At 37.6% G+C, this 22,154-nt stretch overlaps 1 protein-coding gene across 1 annotated transcript in view; it reads right to left on the minus strand.

The window, feature by feature from the left end:
• The window catches only part of cttnbp2 (cortactin binding protein 2), a 51,816-nt gene that overhangs the window by 23,113 nt on the left and 6,549 nt on the right, over window positions 1–22,154 (minus strand). The window contains exon 3 of the mRNA XM_081372382.1: window positions 691–915. Coding sequence (XP_081228508.1) covers window positions 691–915 — 225 coding nt within the window. The remainder of the gene's footprint in view (window positions 1–690; window positions 916–22,154) is intronic.

Here is a 22,154-nt window from a genome sequence, read left to right on the forward strand (position 1 = left end):
GGTCTGCAAAATGCATGTCAGATTGGTGTGCAGTGGTGTGCAGAAGCATGCATGAGTGTGTGTGTGTGTGTGTGTGTGTGTGTGTGTGTGTGTGTGTGTGTATGTGTGTGTTTAAAGTTCAAGGCCTGCATTGATATCACATAGCTAGTATCCTTCGTAGCACTCTCTCAAATAGTGAGATATAGATTTACGGATGTGTTTGGCAGAGTGTTTTAGAGCTTAGCATCAGTTTCTCTCCCTCTTTGACACCTCCTCTTCTTCTTAAATACCATTATTGCTCGCCTTGTCTGGCGCTCTTTTTCTTACTCTGCTTTTCTGACATGCACTTTGCTTTCATGGAGGTTAGGAAAAGTGGATTTTGCCTAAAAGTCTATTTTTTTTTTCTGTCATCAATTTTTTCTGCCAGAACAATATCAGCATAGATGGTGTAGACAAATTACTACACTCCCCCCAATAAGACACACACAGGTGCACGCATTGCATACTAGAATTATGTTCCAAGAATAACTAGGAACACCTCAGCAAACCTCTGACAGCAAACTTAATCAAGGTCAACGTAATCCTACCAAAAAGGACGACTTATTTCAGATAGAATATGTAAATAATCTTAGAATAATTCACACACAATCCTTTCTGTAGTCTTGCCCTGTTAAACATACAGAATACACACAATTATCACAAAGATCTTACCCTTTTCTGTCTGCTCTCAGCGGCTGATAGCTGGGCAGACATCCTCTCCTGCATCTTACGGCAGTGGGCCATTACAGCTTCCAGCACGGTGATGGGGCTCGCGCTAACAGGCCTACAGTCCTTTGGTCCCGTCCCTGACTCAAAGTCCCTCTGCATGGCGAGGAATGGGTCCGTCAGACTGAACTGTCCATATCGCTCCTGCAGGAACACTTCTTTCCTTCGAGCCTATGAAGAACATTTTTGAAATTTTAAAAGATTGTTTTTTCAATAGCTTTGCATTTTCACAACTGTCTGTAGCTAATATTACACAAAATTACCCATGTTTGGACACACACACATAAGTTACGGTAGATATTCTGACTAAGGTGTGTTAAGACCCAAAATTCTGATACAGGAACACAGTATGCAAGCTGTCCTTTTCAGATTTCCAGAAACAGGAACTAGGCTATTTTTTGTATTTACATAGTGGTTACATAAAAAAGGAATCAGGCTAAATTCTAATCAATATCTGAATAATCATGTGCATGTAAAGACAATAAAAGAACAGAAAACTTCCAGAGATCAAGAGGTAAATACAACTCCTAGCATCATTATGATGCCAATGTGGTACATGTGGGATGCTGACAAATCATTGTCAAATAACACAGAGCAATTATTACACATTATGTTACCGCAGTGATGCATGTACAGTAAGTGGTGGGCGACTGCCAAGAGACAAACCGCCAACATTGCTCGTGATCTTATGAGTATATGCTTTGGGAATTGTTTGAGTGTGGGAACTTAGTGCACAAACAATTGTGTACAACTTACCAAGGAGAACTTTAATAACAAAAGAAGCATTTAAGTTCTTCAACTTTCCAATGCAAAGACACACGCAAACCTCTTAATACATCCTGACATGTTGCACTCAAACATACATGCTCACAAAGAGCAGGTTAGCACTTTTTCAGGCGTGATCATTAAGCCTGATGTTTACTTAGGTCGTGTCAAGACCAGCTGGTCATCTCAGCAGGGTCAATTAAGGGTCAACCCTGTCACCCCACGGCAAACAACCAAATACAAATGTGATGTTTTCCCTGACACAAATCAACACAGACGACTGACTGTATTTCACTGCAAAGGGATGCAACACAAATTCAGGAGTGAAGCAACCAGGTTAACTGTAACTACTTGGGTCAAGATGCTAACCATTTTTATCTGCACTGGGACGAAAAATGCACCTTCATCAATGCAAGAATTCATATTCAAAAAATAAATTCAAAAAATCAGTAAAGATATTATTTTAACGATAAAAGACCCGATAAACCTGTAAAGTTGGTAACGGTTCCCTTACGATATACATTAAAAAAACCTGTAATAGATACAGTGTAACGGGAAATGTATTGTTGTTTTACATTAAAATACTGTGAAAGGTTAAAGGTACAGTTTTTGGAAGTGAAAAAGAATAAGTCATCTTAGAATTTACAGTGAAATTCCATGTTTGACACTTTGATACAAAGATTTTTTCTTATATTGTTAAGATTGATGAGATGGTGTCATTTGATGAGGCAGAAATATATTATTTGTAGCTTTTTACAATTAGCTAAGCGCTATACCTGCTTAGCATTCCGAGTAAACATTCTATATTCTTATATGAATTACCCAAAAGTTAATGAAAAACACACAAACCATATATTGTCACAATAATATATTTATTAGCTTCGTGTTTCATCTGTACAAATGTTTCTTAGTGTTTGTTTCTATGTCTATGTACAATCCAGAACATGGAAGTTTAAACCTGTTATTCATTACAGGATGAGGAGGACGTTTTATGATTAGTAATATGAGTGATGTACAGTATCATGTGCGGCGAATGTGTCGGTGTGACGAACAGTGTCTGAAGCCACTAATGCGCTGCAGATCGCATGATTCAGTGGAAAATTAATAGAAATGATGATTCGGTTTTAAAAATATATAAAGTAAACATGTGAAAACTGCAATATTTCTCCAAATGTGCACACTTTTGGACTAAATGACCTATTGTGTCATTCAGCTAAGCACTATGAATGCAAATAAACCAGAGCAGACGTGATTGAGTATAGATGTGTCTTGTTATTCTATTGGAAAAATCAATAACTACTGTAATTGTAATCATGAAATTATTGTCACTGTAACCATTTTTATCATAAACACTGAACAATGGTCAAATATCAAATCTAGAGTCCTAAATCCCTCTAATGATACACAGTTTGCCAGGATTGAATAAGAATGTCATGTATAGCGTGCAGTTGATGTAAATAACAGTAATCTGGAGCCGCTTGCAATCTTTGCGTGATAAATGTTTAATTAAATGTTACATTATTAATACATTAAATTAATATTTATAATGTTTACTATATTAGTGTTGTGCGTTACCATGAATGGTGTTTTGTATGTGTGTGTATGACATTGTGAACCTTCGATATTTATAAACACTTGTGGAAAAGCTACATCTAGTGACCTTTGCTTTCTCTGTAGCACTTGTGTTTTTATGGTGGTTGTCACTATGTTATAAAAGGTACAAAACAGATTTTAGTACTTAATTATATATATATATATATATATTAATGCTCTTTTTTTATTGTAAATTTAAGTTAAATTTGTAAAACAAAAAATTAATGCAACCACAGCTGCCATTTTTTTATTGTAAATTTCACAGATTTTTTTGTTTTTATAGTGTACGACACACATTCAGTTAAATGACTCCAAGAACATTATAAGGGATTCTGTGTCACAAATCATGCTCAGTGTCAGGCAACCCACTGGGCTGATCTACACTACCCATCTGTCCAGGATAAGTAATACTATAAAATGAACAAGCGGATCAAATGAGAGCGATAATCTACAAGTTTACTCTCTACAGGGTGTCCCTATTTAGCACAGTCTGTGTACTGAAAGCAGGAGGAACCATGCAAAGAGCACAAAGCATCCTGGAAGCTAATGCCCAGTTAAAGCAAGCAGCACTAGGTAACTTTTCAACCTTCATAATATATTTCCAAGACTCTTGTGATGGTACATCGACTTACAATAGGTTGAATGACATGTCTGCCATAGCCTGGCGGGGTCTGTATCGTTTCTAATCGTACTTTTAAACGTCGGGGTTCGGGTAGTAACCCCCGCGCACAAAAAGAACTACAAAATTCGACTGCTTTACGGCATAGGCTACCTCACTTCCCCCAACACGTCCTCATATGCTGTTGGACTTGTAAGTATATTATTGCTTATATTGTATATCACTCGGACAAGCTTTCACTCGTTGGTGTGAGCTAAAAAGCACAGCGTTCTTGTTGATGGATTAGTAACTTAGACATCTTCGGAGGCTAGCTCGATGTTCGATGTCCGACGATTTGAAACGCGTTGTGTTTATTCTCAAATCGAACTCGTGTAACTGTCTGTCACACGTTTTACCGTCCACAGCATTACTTGATTAAAATTACTTTATTACTTCAAAAATAGGACAAGAATGAGCATCAAACAGAAACAATCCGCTCACGGAATGTTCGAGGCACACATACAATACAGACCGAAAGTTAAACAGGGCGCGCGCAGCTCTTAAAGGGGACACACCTTATTTCCACTCGTTACAGCTTCCATCCGACTGAACAGGGACCGGTATACAGGGGGGAGGGTATCAGGCCGTGAGTGAAGAGACTGCTCTGCGTGAGTGGTATTTACAACAGTAACGTTAAATACAAGTAGTCCACAGCGACTCTAGGGGTCGTTGTTTGACCAAAACGGAATTCCTACCTAGTGTGGCTTTAATGCTTCACCAAAGAAGGAAATAATCAACACACAGATGTACAAACACACACACACATACGCAATCCCTGAGATGGATGACTCTCATTGCAGTTGTCAGGATCGGTTTACTTCTGCTGTGTATCATGGCTTTCAAGGGCATAAAAGTTCTCTAAGTGAGTTGCTTTCAGTCCACTTAACATGAAGAGACAGACCAGTGCTGGACCAGGCTTATTTCATTATGAGTGCAGTCTGCCATATAAGTGGAAAACAAAAGGAAGTGTGCGAGAAATATTAGAGCCAGCTTCAAATCAAAGGAATGTGCATGGATGGATGAAGTTTCAAAAAGACTGAGCATTACACCATGGTCTACAACAGAATATTGATCAAGTGGAAAGGAAGGATTTATCATCTTCACAATCCTTATGGTGGTCATTCCTATTACGCAGTACGCTTTTTAAATCTTAAAGGTGGGGTATGTGATTCTCTTTTTTTTCCATTTTTTCAAAATCACTTGAAATCCTATTCCTAACCTACTTACAGCCACTGAGTTAGAAGCACTGAAATGAAAATTAAGCAATTTAATCATCTGTGGAACGGGCAGGACTCGGAAAAACTCCAGCCAATCATTTCCAAGACCACCTAGAATCATTGGACAGTAAGTTCGTCAATCAAACGGTCGTACCCCCTCCCCCTCCCATCCATTGCGCGTCGAATGGGTGGAGTCAGGGCCAGCGTTGGAGGAAAGAAGGTAGGACCATTTGAGTTGTGTATTTTCAAAATCTGCCGGCCGTTTTGCAAATCCCATACCCTACCTTTAACCTTGCATTTTAACTGCTTATGTTATAATTTAATGCAGCAATTTTTTTTATATAATATACGTATATAAACAGTATGCTACAAATATGCTCTGGTCAACCTCAGGCACTTTTTATTTATTGACAATACTTATGATAATACTTACAATACCTTACTGATATTTATGCTGTTGTTCTCAGTGGTGTCACCTTGAGGATGATCATATCATTAAGGAGCTGACTTTTGTTTTAAAGGGATATGACAAAAGACTAATGAATGGAAAGTCATATTGACACAGGAAATTTATAATATACTGTATATTGAAACTATTGTTAAAAATATGAAAATTCAAGAAAACATGTTTTATTATTAGCAAGACCCTCAGAATGTGGAGAAACATTATAGAGAGACAGTTTTGACCAAGATTTGACCAGTTTTTCATTTTAGAAGATACTTGACCTAGGAAGCACAGCATGAACACAGCTGACAGAGAAACATACTTCTGTTATTCTGATCAACAACTGTAAAAGGACCTAGTAAACATCGCAAAATCTTGAGGAAAAAAGAGAGCAGGGGAGCACGAGGAGGGGGTTGAGGGAGAGATTGAGAGCAAGAGAGATAGAAAGATCTAAAGAGATGGGAATCTGGAGGCGGGAGAAACGTCTGTGTGTCATGGCAGACAGAGAATGGAGGGCTTTGAGATTCTCAGCCATCTGGCACTTTCCTCTAGGCTTTCACAAATCTCTTCTATAATCACAGAGGCTGTGCCGTCCCTCCTCCTCATGTACTACTTTATCTGTCCATCACGGACAAGAGCAACACACAACACATTCTGTGGTATCAAGGGTAAAGATGATCGGAGATCAACATTCTTGTTCTAAGCAAAAGGCGGAGGAAACTAGCCACAAATCAACAGAGTAATGTCTGACTTTAGGGCTTGATATTATTATTGTTTGTGAAACATCAGAACAAAGCTGCTCTGTACAAAACACTTCTGTTAATTCTAACACAAATTATTTAGCCAATAATAATAAGGCCATGATTTAGCTGTCACTTTCCATTATACTGTAGAAACTGTACATCAGGCATTCATTTCTATTTTGCTGCAACAGTTTATTATAACAGACACTGGTAAAACCCCTCACTTCAGGCCAAAACTTAACTCACCAAAATTACAAGAAGATTATTCAAGGGCTATATCATACGTTTCCGGAATCCACTTGTAATTGAAGTCAAAATTTAGCTTTGCAAGAATTTTTTCACTCTTGCCACTTTAATTTAAAGGGACATTTACTCACCCTCATTTACTCACTTGAAAATTTATTTGAAGAATGTTGGTAACCAAACATAATTGGAGCCAGTTCACTTAAATTTTTATAAAATAAAATGAAAGACATTTTTCAAAATACTGTACCTTCTTTTATATTCCACATAAGAAAGAAATTCATACAGGATGTTTGGAACAACGTGAAAGTAAGTAAATGATGACAGAATTGTTTGGATTAACTATCCCTTTAAAGCAACACTAAGGAACTTTTCCTCTTCGGTCGCCCTACAGGTTGGAAGCGGAATTGTCCATTATCACTGTCGTAAATAATTTTCGCCGACCGCAGCCTACTGTCGCACGCACGCTCGCTGTTTATCCAGCACCGGCTTTGGAATGAACGATGTCCACAGACAAGGTAGAGTATGTTGCATGATTTCATGAAAGTATGATGTATTGCGACATCAGAAACGAAGAAAAACGAAATAATGACTATTGTAACAAATTTGTAGTTTTCTTATGTCTCATTCGAACTACAGAAATGCGACCCGTTTGGCAAACTTGCATAGTGTGGTTATAGCAGATATAGGGCTGCAAAGCGAATCCAGAAGTGCCTTTCACCCTGTTACGACTTGATGAACCACTGATACGATTTTGGAAACATTACTTTAAAGTAAAAAAAGTTACTTAGTATTACTTTAATATGTATATTTGGGCAGGCATGTGCTAATATGCATCAATATCATAGCAATTTGCGAGTAACCCATTTTTTTTTTTTTTGGCATCCAAATGGTGGACTGCAGAGGAAGCAGGAAACATCTTATTGCCCATTAAATGCCAAGCCAAGGTTATTTATACAGCTATGTGTCCTGATCTGACTCGGTTTTTAGGGGATGAATAAGAAAAGAAACCCTGTTGAAACATCACATACTCTCTCTGCCAGATTTTCAGCTTAAATTGTATACACAGGACTCCTAGTGGAGTTCAGGCAGGTCTCTGGTATTATTAGCATTAACCTTTACAGGCACGCGCTGGCTGAGTGAGGGGTCCAGGGCACCCTGCCAAAGGGGAAGAGGCACTGAAAATAAGCAGAGAGAGAGGGGAGGACAATGACGGTTTGAGGGGAGTGACAGGGGATGACTGAAACTGGGAACCAAGGTGAGGATTAAGGAAAAGCCAATATACTATTTCCCAACGAGTATGATTATCTAAAAAGTATAATTATCCAAAGCAGTAACACATTTTTGAAGCTTTTTTTTTTTTTTTTGGCAATTTCTGTTAAAAGTTGAAGTATCGAGTCACTTCCTCTTAATGTAATCGAACTGGACCAAGCCACGGCCAATGCAAGTGATAAGTTTCTATGGGAGCCACAAACCCCAAAAATCTGCCATTGATTTCCAGCATTACCCTCAGACATATTACACTGACTAGAAGAGGTTAGCTCATGTGTAAGGCTTTTCTGTGAGAGAAAGCTCTTTTTCTGTGTCTCTTCTGTTTGAATGTGAGTGCATGTCCAAAGACTCTCACAAGGGGCCTTTCAATTAGATCAACACAGAGCTGGCTTTGTGGGCCAAGGACTTCCTCAGCTCCCCTAACCCAAATGCGAGATCAAAAGGCATCAGGCTGGTGGAGGGGAAAAGAGGAACGGAGAGGAAATTTAGTCTTGTGACAGTCACATCACAGTTAAAGACTCGGAGTCAAACATTTTCACAGCAGTTTTCTTGGACAGATTGAATGGCTCAATGTTGACGATCAGGCAGAATAGCATATGGTATAGAGCCTGTGTATTGTTTGGTTTTGGTAGAAAATTAGGGCACTAGGGGTTTCTATTCAGGGGGTAAAGGGAGAGGACAGGGTCCACCGGGAGAGAGAGAATCTGGGCAACCGAGGGGTCCCTACAGACCAACCCACCCCCCATCTAAAAACCTCCAATACCAACCACCATCTGTCATACCCTCTCATTCAAGTACTAGCCCTAACCCATAAGTACAACCCTTAGTGCCTAAGGTCGAAAATGAATACGCAACACCAAAATGTAATTTAAATTAAAGTATTTAAAATAATACTTTTATTCAGCAAGTTTGCATTAAATTGTTCAAAAGTGATGGTAAAGAGTAAGACATTCTTAATGTAAAAAATATGTCTAATTCAAATAAATGCTGTTCTTTTGAATCATCTATTGTTCAAATCAATCAAATTATATTAAGTATTAATATAAATATTAAGCAGCACAACACCACAATTTGAATCTCCAAATTCATATAGAATATATATTCAGATGCAAAAGCCTCTAAATGCCATCTGAAATTTTCTTCTAGAATGATAATTCTTATCAAGCTTGTATATTTAAGTTCAGTAATTTCACTTAAATGGCAATGAAAATGACCTATTAATTGTCATTTAAGTGAAATTACTGAACTTAAATATACGAGCTTGATCATTCTAGAAGAAAATTTCAGATGGCACTTAGAGGCTTTTGCATCTGAACTCTTCATATACACTATGGTATAGATACAGTATTTTTAAATTAATATTTAATATATATTAGATTTTATTTAAATGTAAAATAGAATTATTTAATTAAAGCTGCAGTCCGTAACTTTCTTGGGTTAAAAATTATACAAAATAAATTTGAGCAAGTACATAACCATCCAGTGTTCAAAACTATCTGCTTGCCTTAGCTTGATTCAAAACGATAAGCTTTTAATAATGTTTTTAATTCCAGTGCTACTGGTGGATTTCCGCGGGAAATTCAAGCATGTCTTTGCATCATTACGTCACATCTGTACACATAAAGAAGGAGTCTCGGCTAGTAGGCTATGTTGTGTGTGAGGATGTTGGAGGTGGAGATTTATAGCCTTTTCTCACAGCACTTGATATAATTAAACTTGTCAATTTAATGGCGGATCCAGAAAGGTTCAAACGACAATCACCAGTGACAACTAGAGATTCACCCGTTGTAAAGCGCAAAAGACTTCGGACTTCGGAGTGGCTACAGAAAAAAAGCGACTGCAACCGGGCCCATGCGAAAACAAGGATAAATATCGGAAAGGCATTAAATGTAGTCACGCAATGCTGATGTTGTTAAAATTAACAATTTGAGAACAAAGTATAATTTGCACGGTTTGACGTGATGTGATAAGCGATCAATAGATTTAATCAGCGCGATTTACTGCAATGCTTTTTTCCCCTTAGTTGGTCAGAACAAAAGTGGATGTTACTTACTTGTTCAGATGAAAATTCTTATGTTGGTCATACTTCCAAAAAGTAGAATCTGTGATTCCGAATGAGAGTATGCACACCGGCACGGTGACTGACAGACGCACATTCTCCTCAAAACATTGGATTCATCCGCGCTGTGCCGTGCCGAGGCACAACCCACGTAAAGTTGATAAATGATAAAGTTGTTGATAGTTGATAAAGTTCACCTTCAAATCTCAACTTAAAACTCATCTATTCACCATGCTCAGTAAATAATTATTTTCCTCTCTATTTCTCTGTCTTCCACTTTTTTATGTACATGTTTAATTGAAATTGATGTTTTCTTTGATTCTATAACTTCTCATGTTAATTATTTGTAGTATTGGTTGTGTGTCCATCTGCTTTTCTGCTTGTTTGATTGTTATAATAAGCAGATTGCTTGTTTCTTTGTCTATCAACTGTTTGTATTATTTTGTGAAGCGACCTTGGGTTCTTGAAAGGCGCTATAAAAAATAAACATTATTATTATTAATTCCGCGAATAACTGCAATTTCAGATTTTGAACAGAGATGGCAACAAAGAAAAAAAACTATGGACTGCAGCTTCAAAAATTAAAGTAATTAAAGTAATATTGTACGAACTGTATTTATGGCTACTTAATTCAACTGCACGTTGCTATTGCAGGTGTTGAAAAAAATAAAATAAATTATAGCTTGTACCAGCACATGTGGCTGGTTTCTGCTGTCTCTTCAGGGGGTACACTGATCAGCTTACGTCGGAGGACGTGATAGAAACATTATTCTCATGACATCTGTTCAGGCAAAATAGGGTAAATGACATTGTGCCATTTGTCAAATATCTATTAAAAGTAGCAATCCAATTAATGAGATGCAGCTGAGTGAAGCAGAACTGACAGAGTTAAGAGACAAAATCAATAACAAACAATTCCGGCAATGAAGAAATCCTGTACATTTAATTACAAGCTGTCTATAAACACTATTCAGCCCGGAATGTCAAAACGAAGGAAAAACAGTGAAACAAACTTGATCTCAATTGAGAGGAAGGAAAGTCGGCATGAAAATAAGACACTGATGCCATATAGAGACATTACTACATACAGCACTGCTCATGAAGCAAAGAAGAGCTGTCATACTCCCACGTTCATACTCACTTCTGGGTCAGAATCATATTATGCTCACAGCGCTGCTTTACTCTGATGTGGAACACTCACACACACAGAAATCGGCTTCCCTTTGGGATTCACTTATGGAAAGCCAGTCATGCTTTTGCTGCATATATCCCAAATGCGGTATGACATCTTCTATATGTGTGAGCAGGAGGGACGGGGATAGATTCAGCCATATTTAAACATAAGGATAAAGGTATTTGATCTGGATTAAACACTTTATACTAATACATATGCTCAAGCACACGTAATGTTCCCGTATGTTACATGTGTACCACTTGGGGCATTTTTCCGTACTGTGAACAATGTGAAGCAATGAATCACGACTAACCCTGATTTTCTCTTCCTGTCAAAGTCGAAGCAACATGGCTCAAACATCCGAGTTCAGCCCCACAAGGAGCTCTTACATAAACAGGTCACAGCAGTGGCTCACTGGCATTTACAGAAGAGAAAAGATTATTTGGATTCTTTGAAGAGAAATAGCTCAGAAGCAGTTGCCACAAATGAGTGAATCATCAAGTCACAAGAGAAAGGCAAAGCTCGGTACCCCTAGCGTGCTATAGTGACAAGTGCCTGTTAAGCATACATTGAGGTTTTCACACAAACAAAACCATATATTAACTTCCTCACAGGATGCACTTAGGAAGATTAAACCACAAGCCACAGTCACACACCACACATAAAGCAAAACACCTGCTGATTGGCAGACTGGCAATAAATTCCATTATTTACAGAGGAATTTACAGTGTACTCATGAGAAACAGCACATGGTATAGCAGTATAGAATTCTCCTTTGCAATTAGAGACACAGGCTCTAAAATGCGAAGACAAAACTGGAGAGAGAGTGTGTGTGTGTGTGTGTGTGTGTGTGTGTGTGTGTTGACCCAGAGAGAGCAGTTATCAGGTATGAAATGGCTTCACAAACAGTGGTCTTTTCAACCACACAGTATCATTATTTTTGTGTTACAAATATTCAAATGATCACAGAAGTACTGGGATAAAAGTTTATAGTTCAGATATAAACACTGATGTCTACATACGGTAGCGATCAAAATAGAGTAAATCACCTTTTGAAAGTAACTTGGTCCTTCAAATAAGGATTAAATCCATTACATTGTTACGCCAATAGGTGGTGACAAGTGACTGTTTACAATGTATGTCATTGAATCATTATAGTATTTATGAGTGAGTCATTGAATCATTCATTCAACCATTTTTTTTAAATAATTCATTACAATTGATTTAATTTTTAAGTAAACTGCAACAATAAACATTTTGTCAGAACCTCTACTAAATTACGTTTTTTTTAGGGCTGTCAAACGATTAATCGCGATTAATCGCATCCAAAATAAAAGTTTGTTTTTACATAATATATGTGTGTGTACGGTGTATAATTATTTTCTATATATAAATACACACACATGCATGTATATATTTAAGAAATATTTGCATGTATATACTGTGTATATATATTTATATTATATATAATTTATATTATATAAATATTTTATATATAAATAACAAATTTTTAAAAAATTCTTAAATATATACATGCATGTGTGTGTATTTATATATAGAAAATAATTATACACCGTACACACACATGTATTATGTAAAAACAAACTTTTATTTTGGATGCGATTAATCGCGATTAATCGTTTGACAGCCCTAGTTTTTTTTTTTACTTGTCTGTTCAGAATCGTGGAAGAATTGTGATCTCTATTTGAAACAAAAAAATTTTGATTCTCAATTTATCCAGAATTGTGCAGCTCTAATATATACATATACTGTGTGTGTATGTGTGTACATACATACATACATACATACATACATACATACATGTACGTCTACTATGAAGGAACCCAATTTCTCCACACCAGATATCCCCCCCACATATGCTGAGTATTTATAGCAACGTCATTATATAAGGAAGCCATACATCCTTTAATTATTTAACACAGCTGAATGCATGAGGGTTTGGTGGGGGGTTGGTTGGGGGATGGTCATTTTTTTTCCCCCACCGAGTCATTGAAACAGAACTTGAGAGGGATTCAGTATATTTCCGCCTCTAGATCGACAGGCACTGCTGGAACGCTAAAACTGGTCATGCCTCTCTAATGATGTTTGTGGCCTATTTTAATTACCCTCTCGAATGAACTACATCTCTGTGAGGAGCTCCGCAGACCAATCTAAGAAAAGCCAATAAACATGTGAAACCCATAGCCTGCACACAACCTTACAGATTCAGACATGCAACTTTCCTAACAAATAAAATAAAATAAAAACGTTCTCGTCTGTAATAAGTATATTTTCATATAACCATTCACTATGTGAATATAAAAACATAACCATATCTATGCTATTTTCAATTGAAAAGAAGCAAGAATTCTCAAGAGTCAGACCATGTATGCGTCACATAAAGGGCGTCTTCTATCTGTACGCACTTCATTACAGGCATGTAGGCAGCTCCATTTTGAGTGACACTATTTGTTTTCCTCAAGCAGCTAAAACAAGCTCAAAATGGATGACTAATTTTTTCATAAATATGTCAGCTTATTTCAAACAGCCAATGAATAAAGGATTGCACCATATATGCTGCAAACTTGTTTCTATACTAGAACAGATTCTTACACCAGTCCAGGAAATTATTAACTGACTTGATGAAATATTCAGGAAAAAAAGATATTCATCACTTTTAAACAATGTCCACGAGCCTGAGGAGTTTCATCCTACATTATATATGTCTTAGCCTTCAGGGTAGCTTAGTAGTACAAAGGTATTTATTTTAAGGATGTACTTAGTATAGTCTGAGAGGAAGTGCGAGTCTGTGCCACATTTTGGCTTGATAGTAAATTCTCAGACACAAACAGTTCAGAAATACAGGAATGAAGAGAAAGTCTCTTAAAGCCCTGTGAAAGCAAAATTTGAGTTCTGTGGCATTTAGTCCATGTCTGTTTGCTCTGAAGCCATATATTTAAGTCTGGGACACACTAAGCCGACATCAAAGAACCAGCGGCGGTGAAAGTTGATTGTGTTGTCGCCTCTCGTCGGCTGCGTCTCAGCCAAAAACCTGCGCTTGAACACACGAAAAGGACGACTGTCAACTAGCACGTGTGTTCTGCGCCTGCATATAAGTAAATATGTCTATTTCTGTCTTGACTTCTTTGCTCACTTTCATCACTTTCGCTTTTATTCTTGTGCACTAACTCTTTCGCTAAGCTGAACAGCGAATCAGATTTCTCTCTCACCAATGGCCCGACACAGATTCAACATACAGAAGCAGCCACAAAAAAAAAACAAAAAAAAAAGACAGCGCCAATGGTGCAGAACACACCAAAACTAAGTCGACCGACGCTCAAAAACTGCCTGACGGCCAACCATCGGCTTGGTGTGTCCCTTCCTTTAGTTTACTCCTAACTCCAGTGGCAAACAAAATTGTCTTTCACACAGAACACAATGAAGTGGAATGAAAAACAATGAAAGATCTAGAGATGCGTTTTTCAAAATCAGAACTTCTGTTAAAGTCCCCATGAAATCAAAATTGACCCTATTTACTTTGTTAGCGCATATTACTAGTCTTGTGGTGAACAATTAATCCGTGCAAGAAAATATTTAAAAAAAAATTTTTTTATCATGGTAATCTTTAATCAAAATCTGAAAATGCCCCTCCCCTCTGCATTGGAGGACCTTCTCTGATGACGTAGGTTTGAGGAATTGGTTTGGGCAACGCTTAACCACTCCCCTCAAACCGTTAGTCTGTTATGAGCAGAGATGGAGAGGAGGAGCGCTAGAGTAAAACCCTGCCCTCTGTTCAATATTCCTTTTCACTGGGAAATACGTCATAACACTGGAGAAAAGTCGTTTGCAACTTCCGGTTCACGGGGACTTTAAAGGGTTACTCTCGCCAAAATTGAACCTAGGCTCTTTTTGTTAATCTACCCGAGTCAAACTTTCGTGTAAAAGCATAATTAGAATGGAAACGCCACTTTTAAGATTGACCGTATTTTCATTTTAGGTCAAAATGCCTTTTGAATGGGAGTGCATGGGGCACTTCTATGATAGCATCAAAATCGCTATTTTTAAAACACTAAGAAGGCTCGACACAATATAAAACTGTGCTCGAAGTATCACCAAGGGCCCTACACATGAACTTGAGCATTGACTACATTGTTTGTGTACACAGTTTACTAAAAAGAAAGGTTTTGTACGACTCACTTTATCAGTTAGTTTCCGGTAGCTAGAATTTTGTCAGTCAAAAAAAGTCGATCTCCGAATGCAATGTAATGAACTGACACCATATGAGGAAATGTCAAGAACTTGTAATTTCAATGCAAAGCATGATAACTTAGATAAAAAAATATCTGTGACTTTATATGGAAACAAGCTTTAGGAGCTTTCCATCTTCACTCTCCTCATGTTACGTTGCATTCGGAGATCGACTACTTTGGACTGACAAAATTTCAGCCACCGGAAACACTAACTGATAAAGTGAGTCCTTTCTTTTTAGTAAACTTTGTGTACACAAACAATGTAGTCAATGGTCAAGTTCATGTGTAAAGCCCCTGGTGATACTTCGAGCAAAGTTTCATGTTGTGTCGAGCCTTCTTAGTGTTTTAAAAATAGCGATTTTGATGCTATCATAGAAGTGCCCCATGCACTCCCATTCAAAAGGCATTTTGACCTAAAACGAAAACACGGTCAAACTTAAAAGTGGCGTTTCCATTCTAATTATGCTTTTAAACGAAAGTTTGACTCGGGTAGATTAACAAAAAGAGCCTAGGTTCAATTTTGGCGAGAGTTACCCTTTAACTTGATGGTCACGCCTGGTGTAGGCACAGTGTTATAGGAAAATGGACTAAAGACTCATCCTGCACTACACAGACTTTTGTCCAATCAAATACCCCCTAAAATGAGAATGTCTCTCCCAATAATACAACCAGCAATAGACTAGCAAGTTGCAAATCATGTGAAATGGCTGACATAAGTACAGCTTTTAAAAGGATTCATAATAGATATGTCTGGCCATCTTCATGAGAAGATAACTAAGGTTGGCAAAAAAAAAAAAAAAAAAAAACACGGCTCTGACAACAACAGAATTTGATGAAAGTTACTGGCAGCAGACCAGTTACTGGCACATGAAGTGACTAAACTGCCGTTCGGCTCTCAGTGAGAAACAGCACGGCCTCATCCCAAATGACATTTTAAACAACGAGTATTCAGCTTCTGCCTCATTTCAGTTTTTGCTGTAAAGTTTTGAGGAAGGAAAAACAAAGGTGGTGTGACTGAGTGGTTAAAGTGTCCAATAATTGTATCCCTTAAAACTCATCTTAGAACACCAAAATGACACATTTAAGTGTTTTTTCCCTGTGAAAAAAATTCTTCATGCCTTAAAATAGCTTGAATGTAAACACCCTTGCTTCATTTAGTACATGTGGATCCAGGAATATGCAAATTAGCCCCGCCTCCACTCACTCGCACCAGCTCAGAGATCCCCTCGGTCAACTTTACTGTAGTAAACGCTGCGCAATGGTATCACTCTTTACAATGACGGACACATAACTGTAATTAATATGATTAGCCTTTGCTTGACTACATTATCAAACAGCTAATAATGTGTTGTTAATGTTACATGAACCATGTTTCCATTCGCCATCTCAGAGTCAGACAGCTGCCTTCTTAAAATTAGTATCCTTAGTAACACTTTGAAAAACTTAGAACGTCAGTGGAGAATGGGAGATAGTTCATCATAACATTGTAATATACATCATAATTCACCCGCTATATAGCAAAAAAAATCTCAGACAGATGATTCAGATGAGTAGGGGCTCTCAGACAACAGCGCAAGATCCAACACAATGGCCAAAGATGGAATGGGATGCATTTAAAGGGAGCCAGTTTTAAGGGCAAGCAAGGACAATTAGACACTTACCTTTTTGCTCTCCAAGGACTATGAACAGCAATTTGTATGCTAGCAGGATCTTGTCTCAGACTAATTTCAGAACAGCGTCATATCTCCTCAGACAGTGGGAAGGACAAAACAGCCCCAGAAGGACTACACATTGACAAAGGCCTGCTTGTGCTACATACCCCTGAAGTCTGTCACAGTGTCTCTAACCCATCATGATTCCAATATAGAATAACAAACAGAAACTGTACTGACCACAAAGAGACACAGGCGTAACTATCGGTAAGTAGGGTACGTGGTTGCTTACGGGCCTGGACCAATCAGGGGCCTGCGTGACTGGAACATATTGACTGACATCCGGGGCCCCCTATCACATTTTACTACTTTTAGTCTGATTGCATTTTACTTCATCGCGAATTTATTTGAATGAATAATGACAACAACATATTTTACTGATTATTAAATACATGTTTGAAACAAAAATGATAGATTTTGGTGTCATTTATTTCGAATTGGGACTGGGGAATCCCCGGGTCCCAATTTGAATCCCAGATATGGTAAGTGAACGTGTATTGCGTGCAAAACAGTAAAAACGTTGAACTTGAGACAGACAATATCGATATGGAGTCGTCGTAAAATTGTAACCTCTGATTACCAATCTACTTATTTGAACCAGGCTGATCGGATCGCTCCTTTTTAAGTTATTCACTTTACTAATAACACTAATACCACCATTCGAAAGTTTGGGGGCGACTGGAAATGTTTTCGAGAGAAGTCTCTTATGATCAGACTGCTCACCAAGTCAATATTTGATAAAAAATAGAGTAAAACTGTGATATTGTGAAATGTAATTACAATTCAAAGAAACTGTTTTCGATTTTTTATATATTTTAAAATGTAATTTGTTCCTGATGGCAAAGTTGTATTCAATATCACATGATCTTTCATAAATCATTCTAATATGCTCAAGAAACATGTATTATTATTATTATTATTATTATCTTGAAAATATTTGTGCTTCTTAAACTTGTTTTGGATTATTTGATGAATAGAAAGTTCAGAAGAACAGAATTTATTTGAAACATAATTTTTTTGTAACAATGTTTAAGTCTTAGCTGTCACGTTTGATTGTTTTAATGCACCCTTGCTGAATACAAATATTTTTATTTTATTTTATTTTTATTACTTACTTACCCCAAACTTTTAAACGGTAGTTTAACAATAGATTATTTAATTTTCTGCAAACAAACACAAGACTGCAAGAGATGGTACAAATTTTGTTCGGTATGTGGTATTGTCAGCTGCCGAAACATTAAAAATACAAAAATAACTGGTGGTGAAAATTAGGCATAGCAGGACATTATGTTTTTGTACAAAACAAATGACATATTAAACAGACTGTATTGTCATGTCTCACTGTTTTCATTTGTGTCAAATAAAAAATGCTTTCTACTCTAAGTAAATCTGTTTATCTGCCATCACAAATAAAATATGTATTAATTTTCCCTCCAGACTGAGGGCATTTCTGTACCATCTGATCAACAATTTAATTAATCTAAACTTTTGCAACATTATACTGTTAATCTGGCGCATTATGGCGCATCAGGACAATTCCATTCACTTAGGACACAATGTGATAGATTAATAATAGATTATATTATTATTTGGGCATCTGTGTGCTGTTAGGCTGTGAGGGTTAAGACAACATTTCCACATCATAACCCTAATCTCTCTCAAAGAGAGTCTGGTGGAGCGGCGGCTGTCACATCAACAGGGCTGGTCTTCATCTGGCCTCCAGCCAGAAATAACAGCTAGAAGTTAACATGGTGCCCATGACCTGAGCGCTCACTCAAACAGATAATCACCCAAACGGGACGCTTCCTGCCACCGTGCCATCATATTTAACAACATCACGTTCAAAATGACACAGCAAAGTATGTGATGCAGGCCTCCTTTAACCTCGGCTAAACCGGTTTCAAAATCAATTTTGACATTTTCAAAATCCTCAAATGAATTATTTTTGTAAACTTTCTTTATTTTTGCCTGTTGGACACCAAAACCTCTCTATTGATTCCCACCTACTACATTTGATGACTCAGTTGACTTTATGAAATGGTGGTCCCCCCTCCTTTCACTTCTGCACACAACTGCACTAAAAAGCTTGAAGGATACTAGTTCAGCGCTCTTTTCTGGTAAATTCTGCTTAAATTGTTCAGGCAAAAAGAAAGCCATTAGGGTAAAAGCAAACAAAATGGCTGACTCGATGCTTGTGGTGCTTGATTTATTCTGCTTATTCCAGTACTTTGCAATGATTCTTTATCTTTCGTGTTTACAAATGATTGAGAGTGCACTTATAAATAAAGGGGAGGGTGCTGGAAAATACCTCAAATGGGGGTCTATAAATTCAAGTGATTTTCAACTGTTTGGATAGTGTTCTCATAACATGCGCTTCTGTCCATCCATCCAGCCACCCACACGCAATAACACTCGGCTGACTGTCGCCTGCCTTGCTGAATGGCAGCGTGAGGATCAGCTAAGCTGATCTTACAGACACGTGCATGTGGAATTATGGTTCTGCTTCTTGCATTTGACAGATAGAATGTAAAATGTGATGGAAAGGGGGGTGGAGGGAGAGAGAGAGAGAGAGAGAGAGAGAGAGAGAGAGAGAGAGAGAGACACAAATACTCTGACAGAACACAAACAGCTCCAAGCTGTTCTCTTTGATTTTCATGCTGCATTCAGAGATACCAATATTTAGAGCTACAGACAGAGTCCTATTATAATATAATATAATATAATATAATATATAAAATAATATTATATGGTCATCCGAAGTACGCTTCCAGAATGCCGTGTCTTAGACAAAGTGAATACTAAAAAATTAGCTCTTTCTCACATCTTCTTGCGCTTGAACGGACATATTCACACAAAAATTATGTAAAAAAATGCCTGCCTTGACGAGAATCCTAGTAAACACAGTTGGTTATGATTTGAGTGAACATAAACAGCCGAGAAAGACAACGCATGTGTATAATTATCAGTATATTGCATTAGTTCTTAAAGTGACAGTAGCCTAATATTTCTGCTACTATCTGTGTTTCTAATGTTAAAAAAAAAAAAAAGGACAAAGAAAAAAAAAATCACTCCCTGCTTCTAAGTGATTAACTTTTGAAACTTTAATAAGAATTAATTTATTAATATATTTATACAGGGGAGACTATTCAGTGTTATTTTACATTTGATTACTTTATTAAATGTCTCTACCTAAAAAAACTACTGTTACTCGTCTTTAAAGGGATAGTTCGGCCAAAAAGGATATTAAACCCATGATTTACTCACCCTCAAGCTGTTTGAGATGCATATGTAAATCATTTTTCAGACGAACGGATTACCCTCAGAAGGCCTCCCTAGAGCCGGATGGATTACTTTTGTGAAGGATGCATGCACATTTTTGGGACTTGAAGGAGTGGACCCCATAACTTGACATTATAACCACTGAAAGATCTAAGACATTTTCTAAAATAACTGAAAATGTTTTCGTCTGAAAAATGATTGACATATGCATCTCGAACGGCTTGAGGGTGAGTAAATCATGGGTTTAATATCATTTTTGGCCGAACTATCCCTTTAATGATGTTTTAAATTGATATTAGTTAGGCTAGTAGTTTTAGCTGTGGTATTGAAAGTAGAATTGAGAATTGTGAATTTTCACTCGTATATAGAATTTTGGGGTCATAACTGGCTGTTTTTGCAAAAACAGTTTAAAGGCCGGTAAAAAATATTTATGGCCGGTAAATTTGGCACTGGCCATTGGCAGGTGTGGCAAAAAGTTAGTTTTAGGCCCTTGAATAAACATTTTTAATTAAAAACTAAAATATTATAAAATATGATTTAAATATGATTTAATTTAAGCTGTGTATTGCAGTTCCCTGTAAAGTTACCGGGCAGTGGTGATTTGGGAATTGGCGAGTGTTCATTTTGGCCCCTGTACACAGACAACAGTGTGTCTGTGTTCTATTTTTATCCGTGTCACACAGGAAAATAACTCTTACCCACCTACCACAAAAAAGAATGTATCAAAATGTACAACGCTCCCTGTAATAGCCACTTGAACGTGAACTGGGGCAGCGGCTTCAGTAAATATGCATTCACTTCTCATCAGAGAAATAATCACTCATATACATACAGCGATGATGACCTGACATTGGCTCACGTGGCAGTGCTAGAGAGTGTGTTCAGAACGGCTTCATCTAATCATTGCGGCATAGGCAGAAAAGCAGCCAATCACATTAATAGTGCTGAAACAACCAGATAGCCTACACAACTCCAATCCACTTTGTCTATTATTCCAGGTCAGTTTTTTGCCAAAGCTTTTATAAGTTTTGGTAAAACAACACCTGGTTACATAAAGAAAGTAAGCTAAAAATGAAGCGGGAGAGCAGCTGTGAACCTAAAGAGGTGCCTACTGTACATAGGCAGCATTTTAAGGCATTCAGAGGCGTGCGCATAGGTTTAGTTACCTATGATCACGCGCGTGAACTCGGCAATCGACTACTTTGGACTTCAACCGAAAAACAGGATGTAAACAGGTATTTGCGCTGGCTTAAAATAACATCATTTTTATACATATCTTTTACATCTACTGCAGTCAGATCCACTCGTGTTCACTCAGAAGGAATCACTCACATTTTCTGTGCACTTGTAATGACACATCAAGGATGTTAAGAGGCTAAAAGCAGGTTTAGTACTTGCCCTATTGAAGTCAACAGGGTGCAAATTTTAAAAATAGAATAACTCGGTGTAGGCAACACCGATTTTTGTCGTTGTTCTCTGTATTGACAGCACTCCAAATGTACAAAAAAATGAGCTCAATGTTAAAATTGATCGGAGTTCTCCTCTAAGACGTAGCATGGTAATACCAAACTCTGCTACTTCACTTTGCTTCGTAGACAGAGTCTGGAATGGCATAATAGAGAAGTGTTTTCTCTCTAGCTAGGGGGCGCTTGTCTGAAGTTTAAAATCATTGGTTACCCCAAGCCAATCACATGACGTTTGGTTATGGTGTGTGTTATGCGCATGCTCAGCCGCATCTAACTTCCACTGTAAACACATGTATGATGCGAAAACAAAACCATCGCGCGAAATACCGGAATAAACATGGCTGTGAACGACTTTTGCAGATTACGTGAAGTAAATCTACGCATCCACGGTACAATCAGCATCTACGTCACGGCTCTCAGCCCGCCCTCTGTTCGTTGATTGGCCCGGCCGTCCGAAGGCCGATGGAAAACTGAAAGATAAGCTGCTATCTCAGACTGTCTACAGAAGCGAAATGAAATTGAGCGGAAGTAGGA

The sequence above is a fragment of the Scardinius erythrophthalmus genome (genome assembly GCF_964197995.2).
Source record: "Scardinius erythrophthalmus genome assembly, chromosome: 8".
Lineage (NCBI taxonomy): Eukaryota > Metazoa > Chordata > Actinopteri > Cypriniformes > Leuciscidae > Scardinius > Scardinius erythrophthalmus.